General features: G+C 38.6%; 1 protein-coding gene across 3 annotated transcripts in view; it reads left to right on the forward strand.

Annotated features, from left to right (window-relative positions):
* Positions 1–21,577, forward strand: part of LOC116939517 (nuclear receptor ROR-beta-like) — a 188,579-nt gene extending 167,002 nt beyond the window's left edge. For 2 of the 3 annotated variants that reach the window (XM_032947989.2, XM_032948009.2), the window contains exons 2-11: positions 3,651–3,736; positions 6,013–6,154; positions 6,334–6,468; positions 7,044–7,523; positions 7,953–8,074; positions 8,441–8,573; positions 8,986–9,093; positions 10,237–10,347; positions 11,263–11,375; positions 12,064–21,577. In XM_032947989.2, coding sequence (XP_032803880.1) covers positions 3,651–3,736; positions 6,013–6,154; positions 6,334–6,468; positions 7,044–7,523; positions 7,953–8,074; positions 8,441–8,573; positions 8,986–9,093; positions 10,237–10,347; positions 11,263–11,375; positions 12,064–12,240 — 1,607 coding nt within the window. In that variant the 3' untranslated portion in view covers positions 12,241–21,577. The remainder of the gene's footprint in view (positions 1–3,650; positions 3,737–6,012; positions 6,155–6,333; positions 6,469–7,043; positions 7,524–7,952; positions 8,075–8,440; positions 8,574–8,985; positions 9,094–10,236; positions 10,348–11,262; positions 11,376–12,063) is intronic. The other variant, XM_032947999.2, reaches the window with a different exon arrangement.
* The last annotated feature ends 304 nt before the right edge of the window (positions 21,578–21,881 follow it).

The following is a 21,881-nucleotide window of genomic DNA, read 5'->3' on the forward strand; positions in this document are numbered from 1 at the left end:
AGCGCTGCAAAGTGTTATCTGTATTTTGATTTGGTGTGCTGATCTTAAAGGTGCATTGAAAAATGTGATACTCCGACTAATGCTCCTGTTGTTGAGTGACTCATGCAGCCAGCAATGGCTCTAGGGTTTGGTGTTACATGTTGTTTGTCGTTTATTATGAAAATTCGGTCACAGTTCCTATGATCACTGTTACATTGCTTTTATGGCTTTATTTTGATGATGTCGAAAACGTTTTTTGGTTTGGCCATGTTTGTTTGTTGTAGTACGGAGTTAGACTGATGGCCTTAATCTAAGTTGTCTTGTGGTTGTTGTTTGACTTGCATCCCACTGGGATTTTCCACACAGCGTTGGTGTATGGTGCTTTTTCAGGAATATTTTGCTGTTTTTCCTGGATTTTCTGTTTGCACAGTCACATAGTCACTTTAAGATGTTTTATTGTTCATGTTTTTTGTTTGTTGCGGTTGCACCCGATTCAAGGGCCGAATGGCTCACAGGGCTATACCAAATAAAGGAAACTGAAATCAAATGAGTGCCATTTGACTAAGCCTGAAGGTAGGACGAAAATACATGATACGTGTATGATGTTATATTTAAATCTGTTTTCATATTTAAAACATTGACAAAGATACATGATTTTAAGTTGTCATAAACCCATCTTATGTCTACAGCAGTCAATATGAGTACTACAAGTTACATATTTCACATAATCGTGTATTTTACAAACCACATTGCTTGGTCACATGACAAACATCAATGCATCGCATATGGTATTTCACGTGCTCTTTGCCTTCTGGGTGTGGAGCAACAGCGCATCGGTTAACACGTAACATCAGTGGGGAGTGATATCTGAATCGGTTCTGGGCCTCTCATCAGCCTGCAGTGATGAAGCATGCCTAAAGTATCGTGAAACAATCCCCACAGCATGGGGATGCCTTCAACCAGCAGTGGATTGACGAAAGGCTGTAAGATATGACGTGTATACTTAAAACGGTAAATGAAGGTGAAACGTATTGAGCATAATATACATTATTTAACTAATATGGTCTGTTATTCATTGCTAAGGTTTCATCAACATTATCAGCAAACATGATAAATCCACTGTTGGATGAATGCCTTCGAAGATGTGGCCATCCAACTTCATTCTTACGATGGAACAATCCATGTAGCACCAGCAACATACGCTGCTTTATTCTGCTCCACAGTGGACATCTTCTTGATAGTGTTCATTTTGGTTAGGACCTCCCATTATTCTCTACCACCAACCGTCATCGCTTGTAGTGAACGAAGTGATGAAAAGTCTACCGTCTTTTCATATCGCCCACCGTCTTTTCATATCGCCCACCGTCTTTTCATATCGCCCATTATGCCTGTAACTTGTGTATGTTCTCGAATCTACGTCTTCCTCTTTCTGTCTGTAATTACACTGATAATGTACACTTGGAATAAAAACAGAGCACATCGCTTCAAAGGCACCCTGTTGCATTGTGAAAGTACAGCTGAAAAATAAGTCACATGGGGAAATAAATAAATGTTGAGATAATGTATAAAGTCAGACCTGGCGTGAGCAAGCCTGTAATTGTGTGCATGAGTGATGAACGTCTTTCGCACCATCGTATGTAGCCAACTGTGTTAATCGGACATAGAGTATATAACATAAGAATGTATCTCGTTAAAAGTTCTGAAAGTCCAAAACATTTGTGTGGGTGTAAGTAATTAGGTTGTATCATTAATGGTGAACGCAATCAATTAACGAAATAAGGTGGCCTTATTCTTGGTTCTTTTGTTTCCCTTCTACGTGACTTTACCGAAAGAACCAAGAATATGAATCCCTGCAGTCACGAAAGCTTTAAATCTAAATTTAAGGTGGCCTTAATTAAAAAATTCCAATTATTGGTTGTTCTGATGCACATTTCTTAAGGTCTTAATGTTTAAACGAAATCTATAGGATTAAAAAAAACATCCTGTTAACTAGAACAAAGGAAGAGACAATACTCCTGCATATTCCTGCGGCCTTTGGCACAAAGTCAACCACACCCTTCAGAGATAAGTGGCTTCGGATTAAGATTAACTGTACCCTGGCGTACCAAAATTATGTGAGTGCATTTGAATCTGAATATAACATTATATATCACGTTGTTAATAAATGTCACGGCGCTTCGTTAAACTTGATGTTGACAATGGCTTTTAAATATCAGCAGTTAAAACACATTTAAAAGGGAGCAAAACATACCTTCTTGCAACATTTCTGTATTATAATTTTACCAATATTGTATTGAAGTATTAGCAGAATAGTTACGTAACAAAGTGCGCACACATTTTTACACCGGTGTGCATGTCCATCTGTGTGTGTTATTAATGTGCTAAAGGTAAATGGTTAAACTTGACATTACTATATAAATAAAGCAACGTACCCAGCTTAAGTAGATATAAAAGCCAAACAATTACATTGGTAACATTTCACGGAATTTAGCGTCCAGATTGTTAATTTTAGGGAAACGCAAGGCAAGAGCGAGGATGTCCCAGTTGTTTTAAGAGAAGGCTCACTTACCCAACTGGCTTGTCCAGTTCATTAAATGACATCGTTTAGCAGCAGGCATATACTTAGAGCTATGTAGGTCAAATACACCTGGGCGGTGGCCCTCTATATATTTTAATTATTATTTTTACATGTAATTCCACATGAAGGACCACCTATGTGGGAGCAGAAATTAAACTAAAATTATGGCAAGCTGAAAAAAAGTTAAATTTTGTGCTGTGCACATGCAGGTTTAGGCCATGTAAGCTTGCAGTCAGGTATAGGACATACTACCCGCTGGTGTTTGGGACGTCCTGACCAGAATTACGGCAGAATTGGTACTTATTTAATTACGCGATATGGCACCCACTGTGCCTTTTCGCAATGTCACATCGATCAGAGACGTTTACTTTACATTTTGAGTTTTTTTTGTTGCAAGCCTGTGTAAGTCCTGATTCTTTTTTTTGTACAGAATTTTGCCATGTTGTGATGCTTCTAGTTAGCGGATTCGTTTTCGACGTCGAGTGTAATTGAAAATGTTAAGTCAGCATTGGTGATAAACGGTTTTGCTGTAATATCGCCATCTAGTGGTGCATGTAAATTATATCGCAGAAGAGGCGCTTGATGAATGAATATTCCACTACGTAAAATATGAAAGATGTATTTTAGTGTTATGCTCTCAAGTCAGTTTTCACGTGACTGATTATACAGCCTGACATGAAGAATAGGTGAATACCTACATAATTTTTTTCAAGAGTGAATTAGTTGGGATCATGAGCTTTGACTTTGAGCAAATTATCTAGAATGCACGCAATTACATTTTAATTTCAGAAGGTAAGCAATGTCGAGCCTGCATAGTGTGTGGATCGGTAACCGCTATGCCCAACCACTTTTATTGGTTGTGGGGCTCTGTGGTGTAGCAGAGGGCAGTGTAGTGAAATCTATTATTGTACTGTACTTTTATGCCCCCATGTCTGCTCCCACTATCTTCACCAACCAGCACTGACGAGAGTTACGCAGTTCAATCAGATAACCCCCATGCGTGGCATGGCGTGTGCGGGCCCTCATCCAACAATGGATTGACAAAAAGGCTGTACTTGTACGTCATGTGAATACGCGGGCCTCTGTGTTTCAGCACAAATTGAGGTGATCCCGTGCAAGATCTGTGGCGACAAGTCATCAGGGATTCATTATGGAGTCATCACGTGTGAGGGCTGCAAGGTATGACCTCCGCCTTCTCCTGTCCACTCTTGTTTTCCCTAAAGCAAAACCCATTTTAAACGCATAGTAGGGTAAACAGTAGTATGAGACCCCTCATTCTTGCAAATTGCTCAGACTATATAAGTGAAGGTTTGCATATTATTTGATGTTTGTTTATAGTACACCCAATAAATTATATTTTTTCCTTTTGCGATTTTTAAAAATATATATAAAATGTGTTGTAAAAAAAAGTTATTAACGAAAAATTCATGACTAAAATTGTGTTTGACCTACCTGGAACATATTCACTTGTGCACATTTTTTTTACAAGGTGAAAATAGAGAGATTTGTCTTGAAGAACATTTCCCATTATAATAATGTTTGAACCACTTATTGCATTTATGTTAGGAGTACCACTGGCCTTAGTTATCAGTATTTAAGGTTAAAATAAAACAACAGTTGTGGTTATCCAATATCAAAATTATTGCTTCTCATGTACAACTTCATCAGTAGAGCTCACCTTGAAGGAGATGTGCACTGTTCCAGCAGAGTGAATGAATCTGCATTAACACATGTCGATGCACCCAATAGTCTGCCCAGACCAATTGTGTTTGGGATATACATCTTCAAATTGTGTTGCATTAAGTGCTGTTTTCTGTCACCTTACTGGTATGTTTTATAAATATGGCACTCAAGTGAGTACACCTATAAGTTATAAATAACATCAAGGGGTTGAATTTTGATTTAAAGCTTTCGTGACTGCAGTAATTCATATTCTTAGCTCATTCGGTAAAGGCACGTTGAAGGGAAACAATAAAATAATGATAAAATATATATAAAACAATAAAAAATTCTCACGACGTTTCGACCATAACACAAACGGTCGTCATCAGGTGTGTCGGTTTGCATAAATGATGACGACCGTTTGTGTTATGGTCGAAACGTCGTGAGAATTTTTTATTGTTTTATATATATTTTATTATTATTTTATTGTTTCCCTTCAACGTGACTTTACCGAAAGAGCTAAGAATATCAAGGGGTTGCTTTGCCAGTGGTGTGAGAGTACAACACAAAATCACCTTGTTCACATTGAACACTGCTGTGTAACATAAACATACATGACTGGCTAAGGTTTTGGGCAGTGGCCATTCACATGAATGTTGTGAGGTTTAATTCCACTCTGTTACAAACGTGTGGATGAATACAGTTAGCCACTCCTCAGTGTTTTTCTCATACGTGGTACTTTGCTATAAAAAGAAATGAAAAAAATCCTAAAAGGTATATTTATTTATACCTGCATGCTTGCTTACTCGCTGAGAAATAATACACATTGACAGCTTCACGTAGCAGAATGAGACTTTTACCCCATTAATCTTTTTTGTTTGCACATTTATTGTTTTTTATATAATCCTTTTTTTTATTTTAACCTGTTTTGTTTCCAAAAAGTATCTTTTCTAAATGAAAGAGAAATGTAATCACAGGATTAATGCTTCATTCCCTGCATGAAGAGAAAAGCTGACTGTTAAGTTATTAATTAGACCAGCAGGATGGCTTCCTGGGAGAGACGACTCGTGTGTTTTCAAACACCAATGAACGGATTGGAGGCTGGGTGTTGCATGCATTCATCCTGCACGGTTCAGTGGAAAAGGATGCTAATTAGAACCCACAAAAGGGACATCGCGTCACTTTGATGTATTACTCCTACTTTTATATGTGATAATAGAATTCAGATCAAAAGTTAGAAAATGCTGCCTATTTTGAACAGTTCACACATTTTTGTAGTAAATTGGATATATTCCGAGTCGGCATATGAAGATAAAAGTATTGTACATATGGAGCTGCAAATTGCATTACTGTTCTGAAATTTGACAACTGCCTGGTACTGTTACCATGGGCTTTTCAGTTTGAATTTTCATCACAGTTATTTTTGATAATTAATGTTTAAAATAATATTGACATTCTCTAACACTAAAATGTATTTCTTCTAATACAGAGGCACATCGCATGCCGCCTGAAAGTGATACCAATTAAAGTAAAAAAATAACACATTTCTGACTGCCTTGACCACCTCGCTGGTCAATGTGGGTTGTTGGGAATACATGTATCTTGTCTCTTGCTGATTATCGCATGAGTATGGGTATTCCCCGATACAGCATTTTTTTTGTAAAACAATGGGTTTAACTGCCTTGGCAATTTATTTCTTTACCATATAAATATACCTTGTGTAGTTACGAATTCACCTTTCTTATACCGTATTCTCTCACCACTCTTTCCTCCCATTGCACCGTGCTCAAAAGGGATTTTTCCGGCGGAGTCAGCAAAACAATGCATCTTATTCCTGCCCGCGGCAGCGCAATTGCTTGATCGACCGCACGAACCGGAACCGCTGCCAACACTGTCGCCTGCAGAAATGCTTGGCCCTCGGCATGTCGCGAGATGGTAAAGACACATTCATCGCCACCTCGCCGAGTCATCCTTCCTCCTGTTACTGAAATCATTTTTGCTTTTTCGAAAGTCGTCGTATCGCACATTAATTAAACCACTTAATAGTTCTGCTTTTAATAACGCGTCAAGGTTTGCGTTGTGAAAAACAAAATGTATTGTTCACGCATGTGCAGCGGTAAAGTTTGGCCGGATGTCAAAGAAGCAACGGGACAGCCTGTACGCGGAGGTGCAGAAGCACCAGCGGCTGCAGCAACACCAGCAGCACCAACAACACGGGGAAGCCGAGCCCCTCACGCCATACTCGAATGGTGCGTTTGCACGTAGGTTGCAAAGATGTCATCGAGTACCCCTTTTAAAAATAGCACAATGCGCCACTCTGCATTAACGTGAATGTTTTACTTGAATTTTTTTTTTAAAATTATCAACGTTAATGTTGTGATGTCAGCCGTTAAATTAATAATGTTAAATAAAATTCTAGGCATCGGGACGTAAGACTTTTGTCTACCCTGGAAACTACCTTCCATCTGTTAGCAATGTGTATCCCCTATATGCTGCTTAGAAGGTCACAGTGTGGTGTTGTATTTGGGTTGGTATGAATCAATTTTTATTGCTTTTCTTCTGCCAGAACCTTTTGTGACGGTACAGTTGCTCGTGAATTACAAGTTCATTCATTTCATCTACTTGTAACATGTAGCATTCAGACTACGATCGATGTAGTTTTGGTAACCACAGTATTATTTATTAAACCACACTTTATAAGATAAGGCAATGGGAGGCATACTATCTAGTGATAACAAATCCACAATTTGGCAAACATGCGTCATAACAAAGTCAACGTCAACACGGCAAGCCTTAAGTGTGATCTTGTTGGTTTGCTTGTTAGGCAATGGCTTGGGCAGCGGAAGTGGCATCTCTCACGACCCGGACCACGAGCTGAGCGACCTCAACGACGTGTTTGGGCCAGAGCTGGCAGAGATGGCCTCTCAGGCGGGGAGCGCGGGTGACATGATGATGAGCTGCTATTTCCCATCAGCCTCCGGTGACACAAGCACTCCGCCCAGCTCCAACTCGTCCGCCTCCTCTGTGGGCTCCGTGTCGCGGTCCGGTTCGGCGTCAGGCCAGCCATCTCCGGACCAGTCCGGTTTGGACATAGATGGTAACCGGCCCCGGAGTTTGGTGATCAAGCAGGAGCCTGGCTCAGGCGTGGCCACAGCACCGTGCGTGGTGTCTGCCACTGCCAACAACGGTGCTGTTGGCATGACATATGACCTTAATGGTGACCTTACGTGCGACCTGGAATTCTTGGCCAGTGCTTTTTGCAATGGCCACTACGGCAGTGGGAAAACACCAACCAGTGAAATTGGTATGTTACAATTGTATTTGATAACACATGTTAAAGATAATCGGATAAATTAACTTAATGTGTTCTTTTGGTCTCAAAAGTTGGAACTGTCATTGCGGCCCTGTTATATTGTTGTTTTCGTAAGTACTGGTTAAATTCTTAACTCCAAGTCTGCCATTTGCACGAGATTATATATTTAAATTGTTCAATGAGGGTCGGCTGTCTGATAAAATGTTAATTTAACAGGCGCAATTATAGCTGCATCACGATGATACCAACACCTTTTTCACCAAAACCTTTCCATTAACTTCACCATGAAATACATTGTCTCTGGTGGTAATTTTGCCTTTGTGTCTACTTGGGACTATTAACATTGGTTGGGTTATTTTATTCATCTGGCGGTCATTGTGCACATATTTAAACATGTTTCTGTGCTGTCGGGCCTTGCAGAACACCTTGCCCAGAACATTGTACGGTCGCACAATGAGACGTGTCAGTACTCAACAGCGGAGTTGCAGAGGCTGGCATGGCAAACATACTCCTATGAGGAAGTCAAGGTTTGCCAGAGTCAGGTGAGAAATGTGTTTTGTAGAAGTTGCAATTAGTCTGGAGGACAATGAGGCTTATTGGAATTTTGACTGAATGTTTATGCTACACTATTGTTTGTAAAATTCTGAATGTAAACCGAATTGGACATGGTTTATCTGTTGTGGAAGTTATGTCTGTATGCTGCAATGTTTTTCCCCATCTATGAAATTAATGCCAGAATGCTTGTTTAAGGCAAATGCATGTAATTTGGTTGGCAATATGGGTATGACAGTTATGTTTGCCTTATACTTGTTATTATGTGGTTGGACATTTAATAATTTTAAATGTGTAATGTTTACATAAAAAATGTTTGAAATGTATTGACATTGTCATTCTGTTTGTACGTACAGCCTCTGGAGGTGATGTGGCAGCAGTGTGCCATTCAGGTCACCAACGCCATCCAGTATGTGGTGGAGTTTGCAAAGCGCATTGATGGCTTCATGGACCTCTGCCAGAATGACCAGATTATCCTGCTCAAAGCTGGTACAAAGCTATATATATCTATCAGACATTGCAGTGCAAACAAGGGTTTGTTTAGACAGTGTCGGTAAATAGTGAATTCCTACAAAAAGGATCTTCATACGCCACAAGCAATGCTCTTGCTATATGTGATATTTGTGCACAGCTTTGAGAAGTCGATCCCAAAATAGGAAAGCACTTTATTTCTATATTGATATTTAATTAATAATAGTTTGCCATTTATATTTTACATGAATGCAGTAACTGTATGGATAAAAAAACCTCCCAAATGTTTTCTTTGTGGAAATTAAAACATTTTTGCTGTGCATTATTAAATAAAAATTGCCCATGCTTTTTTTTTCCCCCGAATGAAATCACATGCCTTGTTATTGCACTGTCCGTGATGAAATTTATTTTATTGTGTTGTGTATTGCAGGGTGCTTGGAGGTGGTGTTGATAAGGATGTGCCGAGTGTTTAATCCACACAATAACACAGTGCTCTTTGATGGAAAATATGGTGGCATTCAGCTTTTCAAATCGTTAGGTAAGTGCAATTTACTCCTATGGATGTCCCTGTAATATGTGTTCAGGTCAAAGTGGTCTTTGTGCAGAGTAGTATATATATATAAAATGCACCTGATGTTTTTTGTATAATAAATTATAACAATTAACAAACAAAAAAACTCAACACATTTGTGAATAACACTGCCTAACATAGAAATAGGTGAATAAGAAAAGTATGCAATCGGTGACAATTCAGGCAGTGGCCCTTCTTCACAGTGCTGTGAATTAGGGCCACTGATGTGCTGTCACTCCCTGAAAAGTTAGCTCTCACGTACAATTTATTTTTAAGGCAGTTTTGTTATCGAATGTGTTGTGTTTTTACGAAGTGTATATAAACGTGCATTGTTGTTCCTACACTTGATTACCAAGTAAAGCCTCGCCGAGTCTCAAGACTTTAGCACGAGGGTCCGGCTAACTTTTGGCATTAGCGGGTGATGTTGCTAAACGTGATCACAATTGAGTCATTTGCAAGTATATTTGGGCATTTTAATGTCTTTTCAACATAGCATTGTACGGGATTTTTTCAAGCAATGGGAGGGAACCGGAGAAACCAGAGAAAACCCATGCAGAAACAGGAGGAGAACATACGAACAGTATACTGAAAAGCACCCGGGTCGGGAATAGAACACAGGCCGTCTTCGTTGTGAGGCACAAATGTCACAACTGTGCCACCCTGCCACCCTAAATAATTATCATAACGTACAGCCGTTTGTCAAGCCACTGCTGAGTAAAGGCCTCCCTCACGCTGTGTCTGTTGTGAAGGTTGTTTTGACCATACTTCACTTTGCTGGTCAGTGTGGATTGGGAAAGGGTGGGTAGCCCGGACCGGTTTTACATATTACTTGCTACAGATAGCATACGTGGCTGAGAAGTGCATTTGGTTAATAGTGTCATATACTAACCAGCCCTTTAAATAATGTGTATTAAATTATTAGTCACTGCATAATGCCCTAAATTAAAAAAAGTGCCACAGGCACCTCACAAAGGATCAAGGCACATGCAGAGGTTCGCAAGGCAAGGGCTTATGTTGCTATCGCAGAGGAGGTTTATTTTTGACTTGCATTGATCTTCCACCGTGAGATTTCAAAGTGATACGCGCACGTGGCTGCGTTGTTACATGCAGGCTGCGATGACCTGATTACTGCCATGTTCGACTTGGCCAAGAGCCTCTGCGCGATGCAACTCAAGGAGGAGGACATTGCTCTCTTCTCGGCCTCTGTGCTCGTCTCATCCGGTGAGGAGTCATTTTCACCTCCACTGTCTTCTTTTGTGGCTCTGCGGACGGTGATCTTTGTCGCTTTGTGTTTGAACACCTTTTACATTTCAGTGCGTTATTGAATGTTAACTAGGTGCTCACAAAAGAAGGCAAGGATTTTTGGTAACCTTTGCAGCATGCCTTCAGTAAAATGTGCTTATTTAGTTTAGGATAATTTTTTTTTCAAGTTTAAGTGTTCCTTTGTGTAAAATTATACATTAATGCTGTAGGTTTTGTCTTCATATTTTGGTTTGCTACATGTACCACAGAGATGGCCATGACACGTAGGACTAATGGGTTTAGGTATTTGCAATTTTGTCCATTTTTATATATCTTTAATTTCCCTGGGTTTAAAGGTTGTTTCGTCTTAGTTTTTCCCCAGTCTGTTATGTTTAAAAATATTGCAGCATAACCACATGAACATTGACTGTAAAATTAAGTTTGATTCCATGGGGGTTTATCTTCGAGTGTTCAACCTTTCTTGAAATGTAATCTGCCTAATGTAGTGTTGTGGTGCAAAGCACCCAATGATACTTATGTTACACACCTTTACATAAATTGTCACTTGGGCTTAAAGATGAAGGGGTTAATCCTTTTCATTAGCAAGTACATAAGGTGACAGAGGGAGTAATAAATAGATACTGTAATTGAAAGCAAGTACTGTCCAATGCCACATGCTTAAAACAGCCATCATCAACACTGTTTTGTAGCTGAAAATATACGTGATGTGCAAAGGTTTGAGCAATGCCCTTGTGCTTTTGAGAAGGGCCGTTGCTTGAAATATATATTTTCGGCTCTTGCAATGCCAGTGACAGCAGAGTACTATAGCGTTTTTAAGCCTGTGCTTATACGCCACTGATAGCAGTTCATGACATTTTATATTCTGTCCATCAGACCGGCAATGGCTGCAGGATTCAATAAAGGTGGAGAAGCTGGCAGAGAAAATTAACCTTGCCTTCCGGCATGTGGTTTGCAAGCATCGTATGAATGACAACATGCTCAACAAGGTTGGTCTGCATTCCAATTTATGTTACTGCTTTGTAGAGAATGTGTTCAAATCCTGTGGGCAATGTGATCCAGTATCGTTTTTTTTAATTTCACGATTAAGCAATTAAAATAAAATCGACGCAGTTAAAACTGCGCGGTTGATACACAGGAAGCATTCTAATGCTGAATTTTAAGGGTGCATCTTTTTTTGTTGGTGTAACTTTACGCATTACTCATTTAATGCGCAACATCCAATGTTTAACAAAGCAAATTTGTTGCCCATTATTTTAATGCTTGAATTGTTTATTTAAATCAATAAAGTGCTTGCATTCGTTTTTAGTCATCTGTTTTGAATGAGGTTGTGTGCTGCAGAGCCTCGTGCAAGTTTTTTCCCCACAGTGTTGCAGCAATGTTAAACAGGGAAACACTGAAATCAACATTTGCTTTAGAAAATAGTTTTAATTCACAGAAGTAGTACACAGTCTCCTGAATTATGATTCAATGTGTACCAAATTGAATCGCTTTGTAAAATTATTCCAAATTCACAATTTTAAATCACAGCAGTTGAAATATTAGCATTTTACGATGGCCCTATGTCAAGCAAATGTTTGCACGTACACATCGCTGCTCGATTTACAATCGCGTGAACATAATGCCATGCAAAATTCAGGTCAACATTTGATGTTGGTTTTGTTGTTGCGTGTACAGTTGCTGCCCAAGGTGGGAGTCCTGCGACAGGTGTGTGCGCTGCACATGGAGAAGTTTCAGGAGTTCCGAGAGGGTCATCAGGAGATAGTGCACTCCCACTTCCCGCCTCTTTACAAGGAGCTCTTCAGCTCTGACATCCAGCAGTTGCAGCCTGGCTCAGCAGCCAACGGGAACTGATGCCACTGTCATTTGCTGCCGCTGCTGCTAGTGCTGCTAGTGCTGCTTGTCTGCACGTGACATTGGTTGAGGAGGGCTGTCCGGGGGGGTTTTATGAACACCGTTCAGCATGCGGCACATGAGTTTTGAGTCGAGGCTCACAAGCTACCTGAAGCAATAGCACATGGGATCCAACACCGGCTGCTTGTGTATTTCACAGCCCATTCTTGATCTCCCTCGTCCCTCCTTGTACCCACCTTCAATCCTAGCCATTCCTCTCGCTATGTCCAAGTGGTGTCAGCCAGGCGTTAATATTGATGGAAGCCACTCGCACCCCCCCCCCGTCCCATCTTCACACTGCAAGTCAACTTTTTTCAAGTGGTCTTCAGTGCTTAGCGGACAATTGAGTGGCTGTCACAACGCAAACACAAATGCAATCAACGGATGATAGATGCACACCAGAGCATTATGTTTGAAGGTAGGATTGCAAAGGCACTTCTGCTGTGAAGTTTAGCATGATAGAAACTATCGGCAGCTGGCTCAAGCTGATGTTACCTCGCATTTTCGCAACCAAACCATCAGGAATATTTCGACACAACAGGGTCCGTTCCTCAGTGCTGCAGGTGAGTTTCGAGGGAGCTCAGGAAACTATTTAGAGCTGCCCCATCTTAAATTATTTTGAGCCAACAATCCACTGCATTTATGGCAGATTTAATGGATATGCCACCAATGTTATGTTAATCCATGGCTCTAAAGCATTTAGGGTGGATGCACTCCTCCAATGAAGTAGGAGTTTCAGATCTAATGATGGATTATTTAAAGGCTGGCGCGTTTCAGTTCACTCAACCATCTGAACGAAGCACAACAAGATTAGTATCTACACTGGTTTCATGGTGTGCACCATTCTTTTTAGAAGGGGTAAAACTTAATTTTCATCATCAGGATCTCCACAAAACTGAAATGAACACTCGTTTTTTTTGCTAATTCCGGTGTGCAACATGAACCAACGTATAATCGCTAATCAATATTTTTTTGTGAAATATCTTGTGAGGCCAGCTTCCCATTGGTCCCATTTTTTTCCATTCTAAACGGATGAGAACCAGAGCCAATGACGAGGAATCTTACTGCCGGTTTGCTAAAAGAAAATATTTAGTAACAAGATGCACAGCGACAACATGCTGTGTTGTAGCAAGAAACAGTGCTTGACTTCACTATATTTCACCTGTGTCCCACTTTCTACGAAAACTTGAACTTTAGTGATAAGCGTCGCTTCACACAAAGCCTCGGCTTGCTGACGTTATACAAAGTGTGATGCTCAACAACTGATCAGCAGTGTGTGGTAAATGTAAAACGACAACAACAACAAACTAAGCATCAACATGAAAATATTTTCTACAAGCAGTAAAGCCTCTACTGATGAGCATTCTCCACCCGGATTGGTGGTGTGCACTTAGCAATAAATTTCCAGCAGAAACCAATAACAACATTCTAACACAAATTCCTGCCATTTTAGTTTGACTTTATCTGGGAATACCCAGGTATATGGTATGTTTTTGACAAGTCGTACGCGTTTTATGCGAAACGTTATTTTGAAAAATGTAAACTCTGTGATTTGACCTATTTTATCGCAGCACACTAAACACAAGTATAGTATAAATTGCACATTAATTCCAAGCTGCATGAGTGTATTTTGTTTTCTTTCAACCAGTGGAGGCTTCTGGAAGATTGGCCTGAATCTCATGCAGTGTATGCATGCTAAATTGTTTTCTCAAACTTTTAACAAACTACTGATAGTTTAAAGCGATAGTATTTTACACCTGATGTGTTTTAGGCACTACAAACACTATATTTTGTATAATTTTAGAGTGAAAATAAAAACAAATGTCGTTTCCCTTTAATTGCTTAAAGCATTATAACCTTAACATTAACAAAATAAGCACTTAACTCCGTCCCTGTCATGAAGAGCCAAAGGATTTGGCTCCGATCACAGTCACGTCATAAAAAAGTAATGTGTAAACTGGGCTGTATATATTCATTTTAGCACTCACCAGGCATCAGTGGTATGACAATTTTAGATTTTAAAAGACTTGAAATGTATATTTTATTGGTTTCAAGAAATTTCTCTTGGGGGGGGAAAAAAACAAGACGCTATAACTGTTGGATTCAGGGTAAATGAAGCGAAGAGATGAATGTATCTTTGCAAGAGTGGAAGTCTTTAAGAAAGGCTACAGTGTTGACAATCAATTGTTGTGTTTTTTTTCTTTCCGTGGTTGAATGTCCTTTTTATTTACAAAGTCCTGTATTTGTGATATTCCGTTCATACATTTGTCCTAATTATTTGAGGCTGTACATTTTAATGGAGAAGTGTAACACTCTCTTTCGTATGGATATGAATTGAGTACCAACTATAAATTGACGTCTAAGTTGGACATCCACCTGATGGCCTCAGTGGACGTGTACCACTTGTGCTCCTGGCAAACGCTGCAAATGGACATTTGTTCATAATGTGTCCTCACCGTTGGTGACGGCAAGCAAGTCGCTTAACACTCAAATGTCCGTGGCACGTTTCTCAATTTTCAAATGACGTTTTTCTAAATCTGAAGTTACAATATTCTTTCCTTGCAAAGTATGTACAGTGAGGGAAAAAAGTATTTGATCCCCTGCTGATTTTGTACGTTTGCCCACTGACAAAGAAATGATCAGTCTATAATTTTAATGGTAGGTTGATTTGAACAGTGAGAGACAGAATAACAACAAAAAAATCCAGAAAAACGCATGTCAGAAATGTTATGAATTGATTTACATTTTAATGAGGGAAATAAGTATTTGACCCCTCTGCAAAACATGACTTAGTACTTGGTGGCAAATCCCTTGTTGGCAATCACAGAGGTCAGACGTTTCTTGTAGTTGGCCACCAGGTTTGCACACATCTCAGGAGGGATTTTGTCCCACTCCTCTTTGCAGATCTTCTCCAAGTCATTAAGGTTTCGAGGCTGACGTTTGGCAACTCGAACCTTCAGCTCCCTCCACAGATTTTCTATGGGATTAAGGTCTGGAGACTGGCTAGGCCACTCCAGGACCTTAATGTGCTTCTTCTTGAGCCACTCCTTTGTTGCCTTGGCTGTGTGTTTTGGGTCATTGTCATGCTGGAATACCCATCCACGACCCATTTTCAATGCCCTGGCTGAGGGAAGGAGGTTCTCACCCAATATTTAACGGGACATGGCCCCGTCCATCGTTCCTTTGATGCGGTGAAGTTGTCCTGTCCCCTTAGCAGAAAAACGCCCCCAAAGCATAATGTTTCCACCTCCATGTTTGACGGTGGGGATGGTGTTTTTGGGGGTCATAGGAAGCATTCCTCCTCCAAACACGGCGAGTTGAGTTGATGCCAAAGAGCTCCATTTTGGTCTCATCTGACCACAACACTTTTACCCAGTTGTCCTCTGATTCATTCAGATGTTCATTGGCAAACTTCAGACGGGCATGTATATGTGCTTTCTTGAGCAGGGGGACCTTGCGGGCGCTGCAGGATTTCAGCCCTTCACGGCGTAGTGTGTTACCAATTGTTTTATTGGTGACTATGGTCCCAGCTGCCTTGAGATTATTGACAAGATCCTCCCCTGTAGTTCTGGGCTGATTCCTCACCGTTCCCATGATCATTGCAACTCCACGAGGTGAGATCTTGCATGGAGCCCCAGGCCGAGGGAGATTGACAGTTCTTTTGTGTTTCTTCCATTTGCGAATAATCCCACCAACTGTTGTTACCTTCTCACCAAGCTGCTTGGCAATGGTCTTGTAGCCCATTCCAGCCTTGTGTAGGTCTACAATCTTGTCCCTGCCATTCTTGGAGAGCTGTTTGCTCTTGGCCATGGTGGAGAGTTTGGAATCTGATTTATTGCTTCTGTGGACAGGTGTCTTTTATACAGGTAACAAGCTGAGATTAGGAGCACTCCCTTTAAGAGTGTGCTCCTAATCTCAGCTCGTTACCTGTACAAAAGACACCTGGGAGCCAGAAATCTTTCTGATTGAGAGGGGGTCAAATACTTATTTCCCTCATTAAAATGCAAATCAATTTATAACATTTTTGACATGCGTTTTTTTGGGGTTTTTTGTTCTGTCTCTCACTGTTCAAATAAACCTACCATTAAAATTATAGACTGATCATTTCTTTGTCAGTGGGCAAACGTACAAAATCAGCAGGGGATCAAATACTTTTTTCCCTCACTGTAGAACATGCGTTACTAAAATTAATACAAACAGGATAATATATTTCAAAGTGGTACATTTTAATCCATGTATATAGACGGGTGCCAGTACTTTTAGGCCCATGATATTTTATTGCACATTGTGAAACCAATTTTACAAATCTTGAAAATGTTTCCATTAATATTCTCACGAATTTGAACGGTGATGATCGTTGATTATAATTATATACGTGTGTATATGAAACTCAAACTGAAAAACATGCAGTCAGTTCATAACTGAAAAAAATTACATCAACAAAAGAGCGCGTCTATTTTCTGTAAAGTTATGTATTTTCTTATATGTAATTGTTTTAGTATGTAACTAAAACAAACGTTTTATTAGCATGGGCATTAGATTATTAAGAAAACAAAACACTTTATTCTGATTTGTATCCTGGAAATTGCTGTGTTACACTTCATCATTGTCTCTTTGTGACACCCGCACTAAGAGTTAAAATGGTTTATGGATTCTTATTTAATTTGTAACATGGAAATTATAGTATTACACTTGATCCTCGTCTTTGTGGCATCCGCACTAAAAGTTCCAATGGTTATGAAGAGCAGAGACATGTCAAAAAGCCTTGTCTGGATACAATCGTGCTGATGAGATTTACGCATTTTTGAAAAGTGTGTATTTTTTTTAAGACACCTTATATTTGGGGTAAAACGTTGTAAGATGTATTGTGCATTCAAATTTTTAAGAGTATATTTTTGTGCGTAAATGTACCAAATACTGTACTAAACTTTCACAAACGCCAATGTGTTTTCTCCCACCATCTGCATACCTAACTGCTTATTATTTTGGTCTTTGTGAGCAATTTTTGATGACTGGTGACTTAAGAGTAAGATAACAATACCATTTTATTGCATGCATTATTCACGTTCAACTTTCCAAAAAAGGGACTATGAGTTGACGGACAATACAATTGTATTTGTGTGTATAATTGTACACACAATTGTAAGAACTGATCATTCTTATGCCCTATATAACCCAATCCGGCCCAGGTTTATAAGTGCATCTATACATTTTTGAGTACACATTACATTTGGTATTGTGGCTTCACTACTTTGGTAGGTCAATTGGATATGCGCCTTTTAAAAATATACAATAATGAAAATAACGATGTAAAAAGTGACATTGCACATGCTTCTGCAAAAGTGTCTGGTGGTGGCTAATTGGTGGTGCTCTGCAAACATTCCAGCATGAGAAAAGGAAGTGGTGGCTTGGTGGCAGTGTGGAATTGTTTACGTGTTGAAGACAGCGTTCCAATTTATATATATCGATTAACTATTTGATGCCGCATATGTAGAGTAACCTTCATGATTCGCTACTTGTTATTTTTTTCCCTTTAAAAACATTTTTGCACACATTTGCTCCTTGCTCCCTAGTGCAATAGTATTGTTTGTCTAGATATACATTTGGTGACTATACAGATGTAGAGTTGCATTTATGTTTGTGTTTGAGCACCTTTTTTAATTTGGATGGGTAGAAAAACGAATGAATGAATGGGAGTGTTCAAGTCCCTATTTGTTGGCATGTTCCCTTTAATGTCATCTCTGTACTTTGACACTTATTTTTCTGAGACTCCTTTGTATACGTACCAGTAGTATATAATCACAATCACTGTTTTTTTCTAAAATAACGTGATGGTTCACATTCGTTTGTAATTTCAAATCCCATTATGTACATAGTTACGCGTACTTACATGGTATGCGTTCATTAATTTGTGCCTGGGTTGATTACTTTTGTGTGTATTGTACAATTATTAAGTGTTTATACTTCTGTATGCATATGTATACAGAATTGTGTTATTTAGACTTAATGAATGGTGTGTGTATGTGTTAACTGGGTCAGTCTCAGGGAGAGTGACAATACATTTAATGGTAAAGGAATTCATCGAGCAAAATTGTGATATTTTCACTGTCTCACTAGACATTAAATTCCCCACGGTAGCAATAACCCATTGAAGGAAAGCTTATACAATTGCTGGCTTTTTAAATACAATTTTTCAGTAGTGTTTTTTTATCCTATGTCTTTTGGTTCCTCGAATAAAGCCAAACACGTTTTAACGTGTAGTCATTTTGCATTATATTTTTTTGCGTATAGTACTTTTTTAAGCCTCCAGCACAACTGTGTAGCATTTTAGTGTTTTTTTGGAAAATGGGAAAAGTAAGAATGGTATTATTAACGTGTCTTGCTTGATACCTGAATTGAAGTATCTCTTCTCTACCTTTGAATTAAAGAAGTAAATAATTTGGGTTTGTGGAAAAATGACAAGAATTCACTGTTTTAAGAGCATTATTTTTATTGTAATATGTATTGGTGTTCAACCCTTCGTTTCTTCGTTGGTTCTCGGCTGAGAGATTAGTGATGTTGATGGTTAAGTTAGTGTGGGTTTGTAGCGATGTAAGGTGACAGAATCCCATTGTATTGTTTTGTGCAAGCAACACCAATAATATATTGAAGGAAAATGGTTTTGTTTTCATGTGTCCTGTTATAGATCTTTGTGATGTTGGTTTGTAGTGGTGACATTTCGAAGGTTCCTTTTAACAGATCTCGTAACCTCTAGCCTTTCTCAGGGATAGTCCTTTTTGATTGAAGTAGGGATGTATATGACCATTTCATTGCTTCACCCTTATATGCTGCTTGTGTTTCTAACGCTAAAATGTCCAAGGCATTAGACTAAAGCCCTATATTCATGGTTTTCCCATTTACTGCACAATTCATACTCTTGCGTGTCATGTTGTCTAAATGGCTCATAATTTATATCTTGTTACTTTTCTTTTATATAAGAAATTAAATACATTTTTAAAAATGCCAAAATCTTTTATTTTTTTGGATCTGACGATTCAGCCGTTCTAATGTCCAACATCGTGCAGAGGACAGTAACTTTGGAGTGTGAAATAACTTTAAATGAAATATTCCAGCGTATTAAAGTTTCGTATGTAAATAACATACTTTTAATCTAGACAATCAAGTATGCTCTTGGGTAGGTTTGGTGCCAAAAGCACCCACTTTTTCTCATTTGACTTGCCCTTAATATGGTCTTTGCACTTTCCTTTTAAAGCTTGAGTTTTTTTTTAACCTGTAACGTGTATTTTTGTTCTTATTTTAATTACTGACATTCAGTATTACTAAGCACTCAAAGTTCATATTACAAAAAAATTGCAGTCCCTTAATGCCCTTTGCAAAATACCCAACTTTCCTCCACAAGTCCACCATAGTATTGGGACTTTCAAAATGTATTAATCCACATTTATACTCAGTATTGTGATGGAAACTATAATTTCAGTTAGTCCTGATATGTAAAATATTGGCTTTTTTTAAAATGCATGTAACAACATTTTGTTCTAGCACAACAGTGAAAATGTCAACCCCTTTTACAATTCTTTTATGTATCTTTTTCATCATACAACGCTTAACTTTTATAGCACTTGCACCAATAATTTCATACATGGTTATGTGTTTAGATCGTAAACCAATTAGACCGTGTGATCACCCATCTCCCGCGTCTCAGGGATGCCCTCTTGTGTTTCCCAAGAATGTACATGCATCTGTTCGGTCCAACAAGTGGTTCGCATATGGAAATGTGGAAGGCAATAAGATGACAAAAAATACACTTTTTAAAGTCCGAAAATTAATATGCTGCATGCTAATTTTAAATTTTACACAGTCACTACCAGACAAGGCTTTTCAAAAGTATAACTTGTCATGCTCGCTTTTGCAGCACTTGGCAATTAGAAGTATAAATCATGGGAAGGAAACCCTCCAGATTATTGCAGGGTTACGACAAGGGATGATAATATTTATAAAAGGTTTATATAGTGTATGTTTAAATCTATATTTGGAGAATTTGAGTAGGTGCAGTTTCTGATGGATGAAAGCCGTAAAGACATTGCATTTTCAGTGTCCAAAAAGTATGACACCTTGTATGGCTCAAACTTGGAGGGAGACGTATTGTCTTTTTTTTCTCTCTCCTTTATTTCAACTCTGTTTATTCGCCATGAAAGAATGCTATGCGTTAAGATGTCTGTACATTGTAAGATGAATCATAGTTGTCGTCAATGCTAAAATGCACAGGTGTTGCTTTAAGTAGACAGTATTGTTAACATGAGTATAGGGTTGGTAACAGTCAGCAATTTTGGTGAACAAGGGCAGTTCCAGTGCTGCTTGCATGTTGCAATTCTTTTTTTAACACATGCTATATAATGTTATTACAATTTACAGATGTGTCGTTTTAAACTTGTCTAACCAAGTGAAATACCAGTGGGCCAAATAGTAATGCTTCTCTTTAAGGTGAAATCTAAAATGCTGTTACAATGTTAATGCTTTTCAGTAAATACAGTGTAACTTTAGCCAAATGCTGGAACGGCCCTTTTTTTCTAAAAAAAAGTTCTACCATTTCAATGGCAACCCTAAACCAATGTTCTATTTTACACACTAAGTGTTTCCACTTAAAGAAAGTGTTATGAATGCACAATTAAATGCAGTCAATTGTTCAATTGTTTCTGCAATAACTTTATGGTTTTCATCTCCTATATGTCCCCATCACTCAGTAGAGTATTTCCCTATCCTTACTGGTTTCCGGTAATGATCTTCTTGTAATATATATTTGAATGTAACACATTTATAGTTGTTCCCTATTTGTAAAGCAATAAAACGAAGTTGAGAAAAAAAAACACATTTTGAAAGACAACATTTATTGTACGAGTACGTGGTTTAGTTTAAGCCATGTTATTATTGAAGCTTGTGTAATGTTTTTAACGTGCATTTTGCACACCTTTCATTACTAAGGATTAATCCTTAGGTTACCTGTATAGCTTTACTTATATATTAGGAAATATATATAAATATCTTCACTAACGCCCTGTTTATCTGACAGCATTGTTATAGCTATTTTTTCGTAAATGCATTAATTTATGTTTCTCAAATTCTTACGCGTACGGAAGGTTTAGCCTCGTCATTGCGAGTTGCGCTGCACGGGATGGATGTCGCGTGTTTGGAGCAGAAAGGACTCACACCTTCACGGTTTCACTGATTCCGACATAAGCTCCGTATTTACAGATTTTATGTATTCACTTTGAAAATAAAATAAAAACAAATCTTTAATTTACAGCGGCTATGTGAATATTTGTTTTTTTTCTTTGGTACATTTTGGGAACTAATGTTTCTTGCAAGAATGATTTATGAGATGTATAATCACAAACTTGAAAATGTAAAATGTATGCGATGGTGATATCTTTTACAAATAACGCGTTGTGGTCAGATTGTGAAGGTCAGCAATAACCTTCGAATTTTTGTACGTGTTTTTTGGTGTCACTTAATGTATAACTTAGAGCTTTTCATTCATGGTGACATTCCAAGGTGTTGCCTTTCAATACTAGAAAAACATCTGAACAAAAAAAATGCGTTATGAT

Source organism: Petromyzon marinus, chromosome 1 (assembly GCF_048934315.1).
Source record: "Petromyzon marinus isolate PM22_M1 ecotype Great Lakes invasive population chromosome 1, UKy_Petmar_22M1.pri1.0, whole genome shotgun sequence".
NCBI lineage: Eukaryota > Metazoa > Chordata > Hyperoartia > Petromyzontiformes > Petromyzontidae > Petromyzon > Petromyzon marinus.